Source organism: Coffea arabica, chromosome 7e (genome assembly GCF_036785885.1).
Source record: "Coffea arabica cultivar ET-39 chromosome 7e, Coffea Arabica ET-39 HiFi, whole genome shotgun sequence".
Classification (NCBI taxonomy): Eukaryota; Viridiplantae; Streptophyta; class Magnoliopsida; order Gentianales; family Rubiaceae; genus Coffea; species Coffea arabica.
The window spans coordinates 8,909,437-8,922,163 of NC_092323.1; the positions used below are offsets into that span (position 1 = coordinate 8,909,437).

Here is a 12,727-nt window from a genome sequence, read left to right on the forward strand (position 1 = left end):
GTTACAGTAATTAACCCGTCACTACCTTTACAAAGAAATGAAATACCTCCAAGCATAAAAAAAGGAATTAGGGTAATGAACGGCATTCGGACATTTTTTCTTTTTTGGCGTAATCTTCGGATTTTCTGTCTCACACCCTGTGTCACTCTCTGTCTCATTTTTTATTATATTGCTATTTTTCCTACATAAATATCATATTTGAGTTCTTTTTTTGTTTTTTTTAAGATTTAATAATTATCAATTGAGTAATATACAAAATTTAACAAATTCAAAAAATCAAAATGCATAAAAAATGAGATTTTTTTTGAATTTTCTGCTGTAATTTTTAAATTTCTATTATATATTATTTTTTGAAACTGTTATATTTATTTTTTATTCAATTAATAGTTATTGGATCTTAAGGAAACAAAAAAAGAACTAAAACATGGTATTTATGTAGGAGAAATAGTAATATAATAAAAAATGAGACAGAGAATGGCACAGGGTGTGGGACAGAAGATCCATTGCGTGTAAAATAGGTAAAATATATACTAACAGTCATGGTGAGAGATTAAAGAAGTTGTGTGAATATTATTATCATTGAAACTAAATTAATAGTCATTAGGCTTTCTGTTGAAGAGCTTAAAAAGTAGCTTTAAGACTCAACCATTTTTTAACATAATTGGTTATGTTGTACAAATGTACACAATTAACAGTAATAGTATAAATAAATTTACAATCAATTATACCCAATCCTCTCATTGATGTATCATTTTATCCACAAGTGTCAACCCTTCACACCAAATCCAAATCTGACAAGCTTTGTCTGAAACCACAACGGAGCAATTCATACCCGGATTCACTAAACCCGTGGAGTCCGGTTCGTAACCGAGCGTTACGGGTTGGCCAACCAGGCCCCTTTCTTTTTCTTCTCCTCCTCCTCTAGAAGCTGAAGACGACCTCAGACTTGCTGAGGCTTCGAGCTCTGCATCAACAAATTAGAACTGAAACTCCAATCTTTGATTTTTCAAGCAAAATTAATATGAGGAAGCGCGACCTAGCCATTCTCATGCTCTCTGCTTTCGCTATTTTCTTTTCTCTTCAGGTAATTTTTTATTTTAATTACTGAAATTTTCGCCCACTAGGATGAACTCCAATAGCACTCCTCTGATAAACCTCAGAGACCTTAGGCTGCCAAATTCAATTCAGTTTTGCGAATGTTCATGCTGAACTTCCATTTAACTGAGTTGAGCTGAATAAGTTTCCTTATTTTGTGTAAATTTTGGTTCCGTAATGATAGCATGAAGGTGATTTTTCGTTCAAAGAAGCGTGGTATCATATATCCGATGAATACCCTATCAAATACGAGGCTGAGCGCCTGCCGCCGCCAATTGTCGCTGATCTCAACGGTGATGGGAAAAAAGAGGTTCTTGTCGCTACTCATGATGCCAAAATTCAGGTGTTGGTTTATTTGTTTTTGCCTTTTTTTTTCCCTTTTTTTATAGTTTCTATGTTGTAAATTTTTGACTAGTTAGGGATCAACATCCAGAGAAAAGTTGAGGGTTTTGGGTAGAGTGCTAGTGAAAGTTACCCTGTTGTAGTGAGCTTTTAAGTTTAAATGAAGTTGTTGACCAAGGAGCAGCTATGTAATGTAAACCGAGCTTCTAGTGCCATGGTTGATGAACTCTAAAATTAGGGAATGAATTTGTTGTGGATACTGATGCCTGCCTGTGAAGTGGAACAAGAAGTATCGGAAAGCAAATTGGATTTTGCCAGTATCGTAGCTCTGATTCACACTGTCTGGTTCGTTGTGGGCTTGTGAAAGTGTGATGCATTGACCTCATGGTTTTTGTTAATTATATTCTTTGATTCCTAAAAAATAAATATTGCTTCATAAAGTTTGTGTTAGTATGTGTTCCACGCTTGTCAACTACATGATGTTAGTTTTTCGCTATGTAAGTGACGTATCTTTTGCTTTTGACGTGTAATTTTGAATCCTAGTGCCTGTGTTCCTTCTGCTTGCTGTTCATGATATCTGTTTCTCTTATTAGGTTTTGGAACCTCATGCAAGGCGAGTGGATGAAGGATTCAGTGAAGCACGTGTTCTTGCAGAAGTGTCCCTCTTGCCTGACAGGATTCGGATTGCATCTGGTAGACGTGCTGTGGCAATGGCCACTGGTGTCATAGATCGGAACTACAAGCGCAAAGAACCTCAAAAACAAGTGCTTGTGGTTGTTACATCAGGTTGGTCTGTAATGTGTTTTGATCACAACCTCACGAAGCTATGGGACGTGAACTTGCAGGTACATGAAATGGGAGTTCTGTCACATTGGTTTTACCATGGGCACTTAGCTATAATATCATAAGTTGATAGTTGGCACTTGTGCTTCTGCTGTTGAGTTCTAATTTATTCTTCTCTTTTGTATGTTTATAGGAGGATTTTCCACATAATGCTCATCATAGAGAGATAGCTATCTCTGTTAGCAACTATACTTTAAAGCACGGAGATTCAGGCTTGGTAATTATCGGTGGGAGAATGGAAATGCAGCCTCATGTATGTGATTGATATTTCCAAGTCTTCCAACGTTGTGCTTTTTGTTTAGTTAGCTCATGTTACATACTTTTTTTTTTGGGAATAAAATTGTGCTACATTTCAACTTTCAAGTCTTTATAAGAGATATGGCATTGTGATGAATTATTGTTGTTTATTGCAGTTGCATATGGATCTGTTTGAGGAAATTGAATTGGCAGAGAAAAATGCAGAGCAGCATAGGAGAAGTGCCAGTGAGAAGGAAGTATGGATGGATGTTCTTTATTCAAATGTGTTCTTGTTACTTTTACTGCTATTTAGTTCTTTAAACTTCAGAATTGTCAAGCTGGTCAATTTTGTGGTTTAAGGTTACTCTTTCTTGATGACTCATTTACTGATAAATAGAATCCATCAGCCTCCTTTTCTTGCAATGTCTTTTTTATTCTCTAAAGCATTTTCCGCCATGTCTGTCTGCAGTTTGACTAACAGGGTATTGTAATATTATCTGTTCAATGGACATTTTTCTGGTATTTTTAGCTTGAGACCAAAAAAAAAAAAGAAAAAAGTTCTTGATAGTGCACTTTATTTAGTCTTGTAGTGTAGACAATACTTGATAATTTTTTGTTTATATTTTTATGTTTCAAATGAAGTTAAATGCTTAAGATTATTTACTGTTAAATGCTCAAGATGTATTTAAGTGGTTATCTTTATTTGAATACTGTAATTTTCCTCATAACTCCTTGTACCCATCTTTGCCTTGAGATGATATACTGGGAACTGTTATATTTTAGGTAGTTTTTTTGATAACTGCCTTTGCCTTCATCTTCTAATTCTTTAATTGGCTTCTTTTTAAGCATCACTTTTTTGAAGGCCTTGCATGGATTTTATATCTTAGAACTAATTATTGGTTTCTTTTTTGCTAAACTAGAGCTTTCTACTGGTCTTTGTCATAGTTCTTGAGATTGTGTTTGTAAATTGGTTGAGTGATAAGTCAGGTACTGCACTTTATTTTTTGTTGTACAGTCATTCTTTTTATGTTTTTTACACCTAGGCTTCTGACAATTCTGGGATGGTGGATTTACGCCATTTTGCATTTTATGCATTTGCTGGTCGATCTGGCCAACTCCGTTGGAGCAGAAAGAAAGAGGTTTGTCCATTTCCAAACTTTGATTAGTCTGACAGTTCACGTGTCTTATGCCATCTTTTTTGCAAGGGAGATATTTCATGCTATTTCAATAAAGGATGAAGAAAAACTCAAAATTTTTGTAGGTTATCCTTCAAAAGCTACCTCTCTGATGCAATCAGGGCCTGCATAGTTCTAAGTTTTTCTTTAGCAAAAATCTTGAATGTCAAGATATTGTTGTCTTTAACTATTTCTTCGTGTCAAAATACTTGGTGATACCTCTGCTACGCCGAGATTTCTTTCTTGCTTATGAATGAACAAAGTTGGGAAGAATTTCTTTTTTATGGACGTACACATTTCATATTGGCTTATTGGATCAATGGTGCTTTTACTGGCATTTCCACTCTGGAACTGAAATTGCAAAATAAGTTTATTTATTATTTTTAAGCTCAAACTTGAAATACATGATTCGTGTGGTGGATTTTCTTTTTGCTCATTTCGTGTTCAAAATGTAGGATATTGAAAGTCATCCTCCAGATGCATCGCAGTTAATACCCCAGCACAATTATAAGCTTGATGCTCATGCTTTAAACAGCCGCCATCCAGGAGAGGTATGCAGCAGTAGAATTAACTTCAGTTTACAGTTCAAAAGGCAGTAGTCAACTTTTCCAATTTGAAGTAATGGACTCTAGGTATTCATGAATTGAACTTTAATTGCTAAAGAAAACCATAAAGTGAAGGTCATTTAAGCTTTGGGTATAAACATCTTAGGACTGGATTTTGTACTTGGGTGTGGATGTTCTCAGGTCCAGCTACGAGAATAATGGGGAACTTATTGGGAAAATAGTAGGGAGAAGAACATATGAATTGTTGAAGAAGAAACCTAAAAAAAATTGTTTCATGCGTTGGAGTACGTATTAATGTTTAGTTTATTGTAGCATGTTAAAATTATAAATTCAGTCAGGTTATTAATTTCAGCGGAGAAATTAAACCCCGCATATTTATGTATCATTCATCCCCTCACCCCCCTTTTTCCCCTTATGAAGTGTTCATTTGTGCATCAGTGTCCCATGTGTTGCTTAAGTTCTAGTCTTCTGTCGACCGTGCGACTATACAACCATGCGACTCTTGTATAGGTTACCATTATATTTCACATTTGTTACTTATTCCACGGTAGAGTTATAATTGTTGATGAAACTGTGTTTGATATCAAGAGTCTCTTATCTTGAGTGAGCTTACTTAAATGCGTTGAACCAAAGTTTGAATGCAGGGACTTCAGAGAATCTATCCTTGGTGTTATGCCGCATCATTGGGTAAATCTGATGTCTTCTTCTGAATCTTCCTTCTGCTATTCATCTTTAAATAGTCATAACATTACTAATGTGGAATATTTTCCCAATCAGGATCAGCGGGAGGATACTTTATTTGAGCTGGCACATTTTAGGCGTCACAAGAGGAAAACTGTGAAGAAAACGCCTGGAAAGAACATGAACTATCCTTTTCACAAACCAGAGGAAAATCATCCTCCAGGAAAGGATACATCAAAGAAGATTTCTAATGCAATAGGGAAGGCAGTAAACTATGCTAAATCTGCAAAATCCAAGAAGGTTACTTTCATATTCCTCAGTGGCTAAAGTTTTATATAATTTTTATTAATATTATTGTTATTATCAGTATCATATGGACCTCCCCCCCCCAATAAAAAAATTTTAAAAATTTTACTTTTGAAATTTAAAGTTTTGCCCCTGCAAAAACTTGAAAATGTTTTATGTTATGTGCATAAATTTTGATATGTTAAAATTTGCCTCCTAAACAGAAATGTTCTGGTTCTGTCCTAGATTACCATTATTATTATTTCGTCTTAAGAATAAGATATTTGGTGTCACCTTTTAGTTCTTTCATACATATTAATTGACTTTCAGCTAGATGTAAGATGTATATTGTTGTCTCTATAGATTCCATTTGTTTTTTCTTGAAATCTTCAGTATTTTGTATCCTAGACTGGACAACTGTGCAACTTGAATCCTGTGGCATCGGTTTCTATAAAAATTTGTTGTTTTGATACAAGGTGGCAATATGGCCCTATAATTCATGTAACTCACAGGTGAAATGCAAATGGTCTTTAACCAGGAATTTCAAGTATGCTTTTATCACTTTTTTGAAGCCAGCACTGTCATAGCAATTTTTTGAACTCAGTTTGTCTATTAGAGCAAATAAATTCTTGAAATGTTAACCGTAATAATCTTCCTTTAATCATTTTCATTCATACACTGGAGTACTTCCCTAAAGCCTTCTGCACTTTGGTAATGCAGCCTTTGCCTTATATACCGACCATAACAAACTATACTCAACTCTGGTGGGTTCCTAATGTTGTTGTTGCTCATCAAAAAGAAGGAATTGAAGCTGTTCATTTGGCATCAGGGCGCACCATATGTAAGGTAAAGATAAGTAATAATTTGCATATAAATGCACCGCTCTCCTTGAAATCCAAGGTCTCTGCTAGAGTCTCTACATGCTTATTTTCACTGAATATTCAAAGACAATCGCTATAGATTGCTAGGCCATTTTATATTTCACAGAAATCACTAATTATCCTATGACTGTTTGGCTTATTGAAAAACGAGTAATAGTAACAATTGATCCCATTTGTAGACCTGTGACTATCAAAAATTCTTGCCTTCCCAATAGCATTTTTTAGAAGGAATGAGTTTACGGAAAAGCATTTGGAAGATAACCAGAATTATTATCAAAGCGTGCTGGTTTTATGGGACTCTCGTCTTGTTTTAGTTGGGGATTTGACACCGGGTATTTACCTAGATGATTGATATTTATGCAAAGAGATTGAAAGGTGAAACGCCAGTTGACTGGTTAAAAAGGTATTACTTTGAAATCTACAACATCATTCTGCATTGCTGAGTTCTATATCTGTGTTGGCGGGCCATGACTGTCGGATATAATCTATTTTAATCATCTTCCTGATGATTGCAAATTCTCATCTTAACAGACTTAGATATATGAAGACGTGCATGTGCATTTTCCATGTCATTATTAATGTGATCTATTTTGATCCTGCAGTATATACTGTTCAGTTGGACTAACAAATTTATTGTATGATGTGAATATTGGTTTCCTTAGCTTCATCTTCAAGAAGGTGGCCTCCATGGCGATATTAATGGTGATGGAGTCCTAGATCATGTCCAGGTGAAATATTTTCTTTTATCTATTTCAGAAATTTCATTACCAAGCAAATAAATTGCAATAATTGTGTCAGTTTTCAGTTGAAATTCTTTTGGTAGGATTATTGCTAATTTGCCTACTCCAAGTCTCCAAGATTGTCATCAAGTTACTCTTCTGGCTGAATTGCTAAAAGAAATTTCCAATTGTACGCATCTAGCCTGGGAACATCTTTTAGTGGGACTCATTAAATTTCTTGAAGTTGGACAATTTTCACATATCTCAATTTTTGGCTGTAGTTGATTTGAAGGACATGCAGAGTTTTAATTGTCCACATTTAAATGTATGTGCAGCCTCTTGCTGCATCAGGTAGCAATGCAACTTTCCTTACTTTTCAGATGGATTGAGTGAGATTAGATGATGATGATGATGATGATAGCAATATATATATATATATATATATATATAGAGAGAGAGAGAGAGAGAGCATAAATAAGACTAGAGCAACGCTTCCAATTGCTCCTTCAGGGCCTGGGGGTGGCAAGGTAAGACTTTGCGGGGTTGAATGTTGATGTGGGAGGAGCTTAGATGTTTATTCTCTCCTCAATTGTTGCTTAAGTCTGAATGGCACTATTACTGTTTGACATCAGCAGTTTGTCCAATGATTATGATGTTTCTCTTTTCTTTTTTTTTTATGGGGTCCTTGCCAGCCTAGTAAATGATGGCTTTTTGTTTTGGGGATTGCACAATCTTTTTATGTATTCCCCCAGAAGAATGGGGGGTGGAATAGATGGGCTCTACTTAAGTAAGCTATTAAATCCAGTTTTACCTATAAAGTTGTTGTGAGGTAGTAACATAAATGTCTTGCTTGTAGGTTGTGGGTGCAAATGGTGCTGAACAGACTGTTGTTAGTGGATCTATGGAAGTACTGCGTCCCTGCTGGGCTGTGGCAACTTCTGGTGTTCCAGTGCGAGAACAACTTTTTAATGCTTCTATATGTCATCATTCTCCCCTTAACCTTTTCCAACATGGGGAATTTTCCAGAGGCTTTGGGCGGATGCTTGATGTAAGCTCGTTAGAGGTGGCCACACCTATTCTCATCCCAACAAATGATGGTCATCGGCATCGTAAAGGAAGTCATGGTGATGTTGTTTTCTTAACAAATAGAGGAGAGGTACACTGTTAAACTAGAAGCATATACAACTTTTAATCTGTAGATTTAGTCACGATTATGTCCTCTAAATTTCAGTCTTAGGCCATGGAGATACTGGAATAGTATCTTCTTGCAAATCAACAGGCATGTCAGCTGTAGTTGCTTGCTTACTAAGGGCTTCGAAATTATTAATTGTTATAACCACCTCCTTTCCCACTTTTAGTTTGATGCTTCGTATTTCACCTGAATATGTACCGTTTTGCTTTGAAAAAAGGTGAATAACCAAACAATGAGGAATTATGTGCATTTTGTTTTTAGGTGACATCATATTCTCCTGGGTTGCTCGGCCACGATGCTTCCTGGAATTGGCAAATCTTGACAGGTGCCACATGGTCCAATCCTCCATCTCCATCAGGGTTGACAGAGTCTGGTCAGGTGATCCCTACCTTAAAAGCATTTCGCTTGCGTCCTCATGATGGTAGAGATTTGATCCTGGCCGCGGGAGATCAAGAAGCTGTAGTGTTGTCTCCTGGAGGAAGTACATTAACAACAGTTGAGCTTCCTGCAGCTCCAACGCATGCCTTGGTCACTGTGGACTTTTCAAATGATGGACTGACCGACCTTATTCTTGTGACTTCCAATGGGGTGTACGGCTTCGTTCAGACTAGGCAACCGGGTGCCCTCTTCTTTAGCACATTGGTGGGCTGCCTTATAGTAGTCATGGGAGTCCTCTTTGTCTCGCAACACCTAAATTCCGTCAAAGGGAAACCTCGACCCTCATCAGGTCACCTATGAAACAGTGCCAGTTCTGTGGTGGTATCTGAGCAATGCAGTGCAGATTGACTGTTTCTTTTTATGAGATTGGACCACTATAAATTAACCGGGATCAACTACTTAGAGAACAGCCAAATGCAGTCAGCTTTTGGGATACCTGTGCATATCGTCCGGAATCTTGATGACTTGCTTAAAATCTTTTTCCTTTTTCGTTTGCATTGGCGTTGTTCTCCTGTAATAGTTCTATGGAGTATATTATAGAAGATCTTTACATGTAACCTTTTAACAATTTTGGAACTGGTTTACAGAATTGCATTCTTCCCTTGATCTTTCTGTTCTTGCTCCAATCTTTTGAGGAAAGTCGTCTTTTCAAGCACTAGTTTAAGGTGTGCATTCAGACCCAACTGTCGAAGAAATATAACGGCTGCTAACACGGGTTGCAACGGTCTTACGGTTACTGCAGGAAGGCGGCAGTTATATGCCGTCTCTCTCATCTCAGCTAATCAGTCACCTCCGAAGGTCGAAGCCGCAAAATCCATCCTAGTTTTGACTGCCGTATTAGCTGAAAATCAATGCGTTCATAGTCTCTGCTTAAAGCGGCAAAACTAATTGCGATCAATAAAAGCTCAAGAAGCAAGTGTAAAATCTCGTGATGTTTTCCGCCAAGTGATCCCCTACAGGTCCAGAAGTAGGGTACCGATGGTGACCTATGATAGGGAGTAATTGAGAATAACAACTCGGAGCTTGGAAGGACTAAAGTACTGCCGGATCTGGATCTGTATTTAAGCCCGCTCGAGTATTGCTCCCAGAATGAGAGACCAGAAAAGAAACCCCAGATTTTGCTTCTAAACCAGGTCATTTATTGCTCTGCTCGTACGCATGATGTGCAGGCTGCTATCGCCCATCAACTGTTCATCTACTACTGCTGTCTGCAAAAGGAAGACTGAACATTCTGACTTTATTTATTCCCGCCCCCTTCTCTCTCTCAGAAACCAGAGAATTTAGAATGAGATATTGGGAAGACTTTCATTAGCATTAATTTTCCCTTTGTGTTTCATATTCTCACAGTCGTTCGGTCCTCTGGCATGGCATCTCGTTCTTGTAGGGTGTCAAAATGCTCATTCCAAAACGAAAAATCAACTAGCAAGAGGGAAGATAATATAGCATCAAGTGTTACGTTACAATGAATTAAGTTCCTAGTGCATTCTAAAGAGGCCGGCTCTAGAATTGTTTCTCTAAATCTTCAGCAAAAGTTCAGCTGTCATCTTTGTTCCTGCATTATTCTAAGTTTCATCAAAAATTTAGCAGACACCACCCGATTTGCAAAATACAATCATATAGTGGAACAAACTCTATAAGCGACGAAATTGGATTATTCTATCATGAAATCTAAACAGACACCACCTGATTTACGAATCATGATAACAATAAAAATAGGGGTGCATATCCAATGTGGTTGCTTTTTTTTTTTTTTTTTTTTTCAAAAGTTATGAGGTGGGGTGAGTTTTTGTAATTGCATTCCACGGGGTGGAAGTCATAGCTACATGTTACCCTCTCGTATGATTATAATGAACTTGCTTCCAGTCTAAATTGGTACAGCAGTTACGTAGAATTGTTCGTTTAGTCCAGTGGTTTGAGAAGTTGATTGGAACCTAGATAATACCATAATATATATATATATCTATATCGATATCATATTATCAAGCTTTAATTTCTTTGCAGGTTGATAACATATAATATACTTCAGCAACAGATTGCACTTTTTATTAAATCGATTTAATTCCATCAAATAAATTCGTTACCCTTTTGTCGAAGCTATATACATGGCCTTTACTTTTTTTTTTTTAATTTTCTTTTCTTCCATTCCGTCGCTTCAAATTTCCTTCAGCATTATTGATTTGATTTGTTTGAGACCATTGCAATCATTTTGTCATGTGGAAATTATTGAAGATATGGATCAAAAAAAAAATTTCCCCATACAAAATTGCAGAAAAATTTATATATCTTTTGCTACAGAACAAAGCCTAAAGGGCAAAACTGCTACTGTTTCAACCAATTGGTGAGCCTCGGTTCATTCATTTCGTTTTCTTCGATGGCAGAAAAATCTGAGCACAAGAGACAAAGAAAGCTGATATCTTCAGAATAGAAATGGGAAGAGATTCATGAACTCAAAAACTTGGCAACGTTCCAGGATTAGACTCACCTGAACCCGCAGTTTATACTATTTACATATATTTCCTGTATAAGCCACTAATTTGTTTAGAGATTCCAACGACAGAAGGTCAGAAACAGTGGCATATTTCTGTCATATTCTTCTTGTAGCTGCTCGTTAAGATCTTCCATTATTTGTATTTGTAGAAGCCATTTCTCGTTGAAATTGTATAACACAACAAAAATCACATGCTCATGATTCTTGGTTGGTTGCAGAACATAATACCCCTGGTCAAATTGACGCAGTAATGTAATGTAATGGCATCGCCCCCACACATGCGGAAAGTCAAAATGCAGCAGGGAGAATATACAGTATACACTAGCTGATCAGCATGGTTCAAATTAGGATACTCAGAATAAACTAACTCCACTTTGTATTTCTAAGCTTGTATTACTTTCTCACTTTGTATCCTAAACTTAAATTCAAATACTTTGCAATCCAACATCTTAGATTTGTTCTATTTAAGTCTAATCAATAATAGTAGTGTTAGCAAAACTAAAGAAATAGGGTCCGTACAAATTGATGATAATATGCTAAAAGCAGTCCGAAAAAAAAAAGAAGCAAAGAGATCGTAACCGGAACAAAATAACATATTATCATTAATTTTCACGATCTTTTATTTAGTTGATTGTGCTAACAATATTATTAATTGGACTTAAGTGAGACAAATATGATCGATTACAATGCAAAATAAAAATGTGGTACATGTTTGAGGGTGCAAAGTAGAGTTCGGTCCTCAAAAAATTGCAACGGTGGAATTTGGAAAGGAAAAAAAGAAAAGATGAATGTCCGAATCCACAGATGAATTTCCACGAAATTAAACCTCCTTTCCTTTAGCGGTTCCTCCATCAAGGGGTATGCCTGAGTGTTCAATTTTTACAAGTGTATATCGAGTATAAGACTCCATCATCTACTGTTATAATGTGGTCATTTTTTGCATCTGCACTTTCAAATATTTTTACGTGACCTTAAGAATGGTTATACGACAAATATGTGATTTTTTTTTTTTGTTTTTTTGGTGGGATATGGAAAATGTACCCGATATGTTAAGCGTAACATAATTTGATTAAGGTAATTAAATTTGCAGTCTTCAAGAAAATTAAATAACAATTCTTGGCATAACTACATAGGCCTAGAATTAGATTCTTATTGCTCATTCACAAAGACGAAGACGTAGTGAACAAAGAAATCAAGCCATGTTATGGAAAACATCGAAAAAAAAATACGTGCTTCAATTCTACGTGTTGTCAGAAAAGTTTGTGGTTATCAACCTTGGTACTACTAGAAAATTTTCCCCCTTAATATTAGATGTGATCCAAAGTTGATGTTCCTAAAAGCCATGAATTGAAAATAAAAATAAAAAAAAAAAACTAATTAGAGCTTAGTGATAAATATCGTGAATATTATTAGTGATCAACCAACGGCTTATGACTCCAAGAACCATCCATTTTAGGTGCAGGTTATATGCATGTATACAAACATAAATGGTTAATGAGCTTAATCTTGTAGTAGTATTTCATTAGCATTTGAGGGTCATGTGACTGACTGAGTCTGCGATTCCCTCAGTCGAGTCCCCCACTCTTGTGGATCCTTGTACGGATGCCCGACTACCAGACCAACATCTGCAACTTCTACAACTGGTGATCCACATTTTTTAGCCATGTCCCAATAGATCCCATTCGCAATTTTCTATGGAACTGTACTATTTACACCTTTAAAGATACACACAGATCGATCCATACTACTACTACTGCCATCTTGAAATGGATGCTTTGTCGATTA

At 36.3% G+C, this 12,727-nt stretch overlaps 1 protein-coding gene across 1 annotated transcript; it reads left to right on the plus strand.

The window, feature by feature from the left end:
* The first annotated feature begins 734 nt into the window (after positions 1-734).
* LOC113698264 (uncharacterized) lies at positions 735-9,060 on the plus strand. The gene is made up of 13 exons (XM_027218022.2): positions 735-1,084; positions 1,280-1,438; positions 2,031-2,282; positions 2,414-2,533; positions 2,694-2,774; positions 3,561-3,656; positions 4,148-4,243; positions 4,892-4,945; positions 5,036-5,239; positions 5,945-6,070; positions 6,768-6,833; positions 7,681-7,980; positions 8,278-9,060. Exons 1-13 carry the CDS (start codon positions 1,022-1,024, stop codon positions 8,752-8,754), a joined length of 2,094 nt encoding a protein of 697 aa, XP_027073823.2. The 5' UTR covers positions 735-1,021; the 3' UTR covers positions 8,755-9,060.
* Positions 9,061-12,727: the final 3,667 nt, after the last annotated feature.

Bases quoted from the DNA above. Each gene is read 5' to 3' on its own strand.
- LOC113698264 (XM_027218022.2), top strand. From the start codon at position 1,022: ATGAGGAAGCGCGACCTAGCCATTCTCATGCTCTCTGCTTTCGCTATT. The intron at 6,071-6,767 runs GTAAAGATAAGT...TGGTTTCCTTAG, and splicing joins CAGGGCGCACCATATGTAAG to CTTCATCTTCAAGAAGGTGG. The intron at 7,981-8,277 runs GTACACTGTTAA...TTTTGTTTTTAG, and splicing joins TCTTAACAAATAGAGGAGAG to GTGACATCATATTCTCCTGG.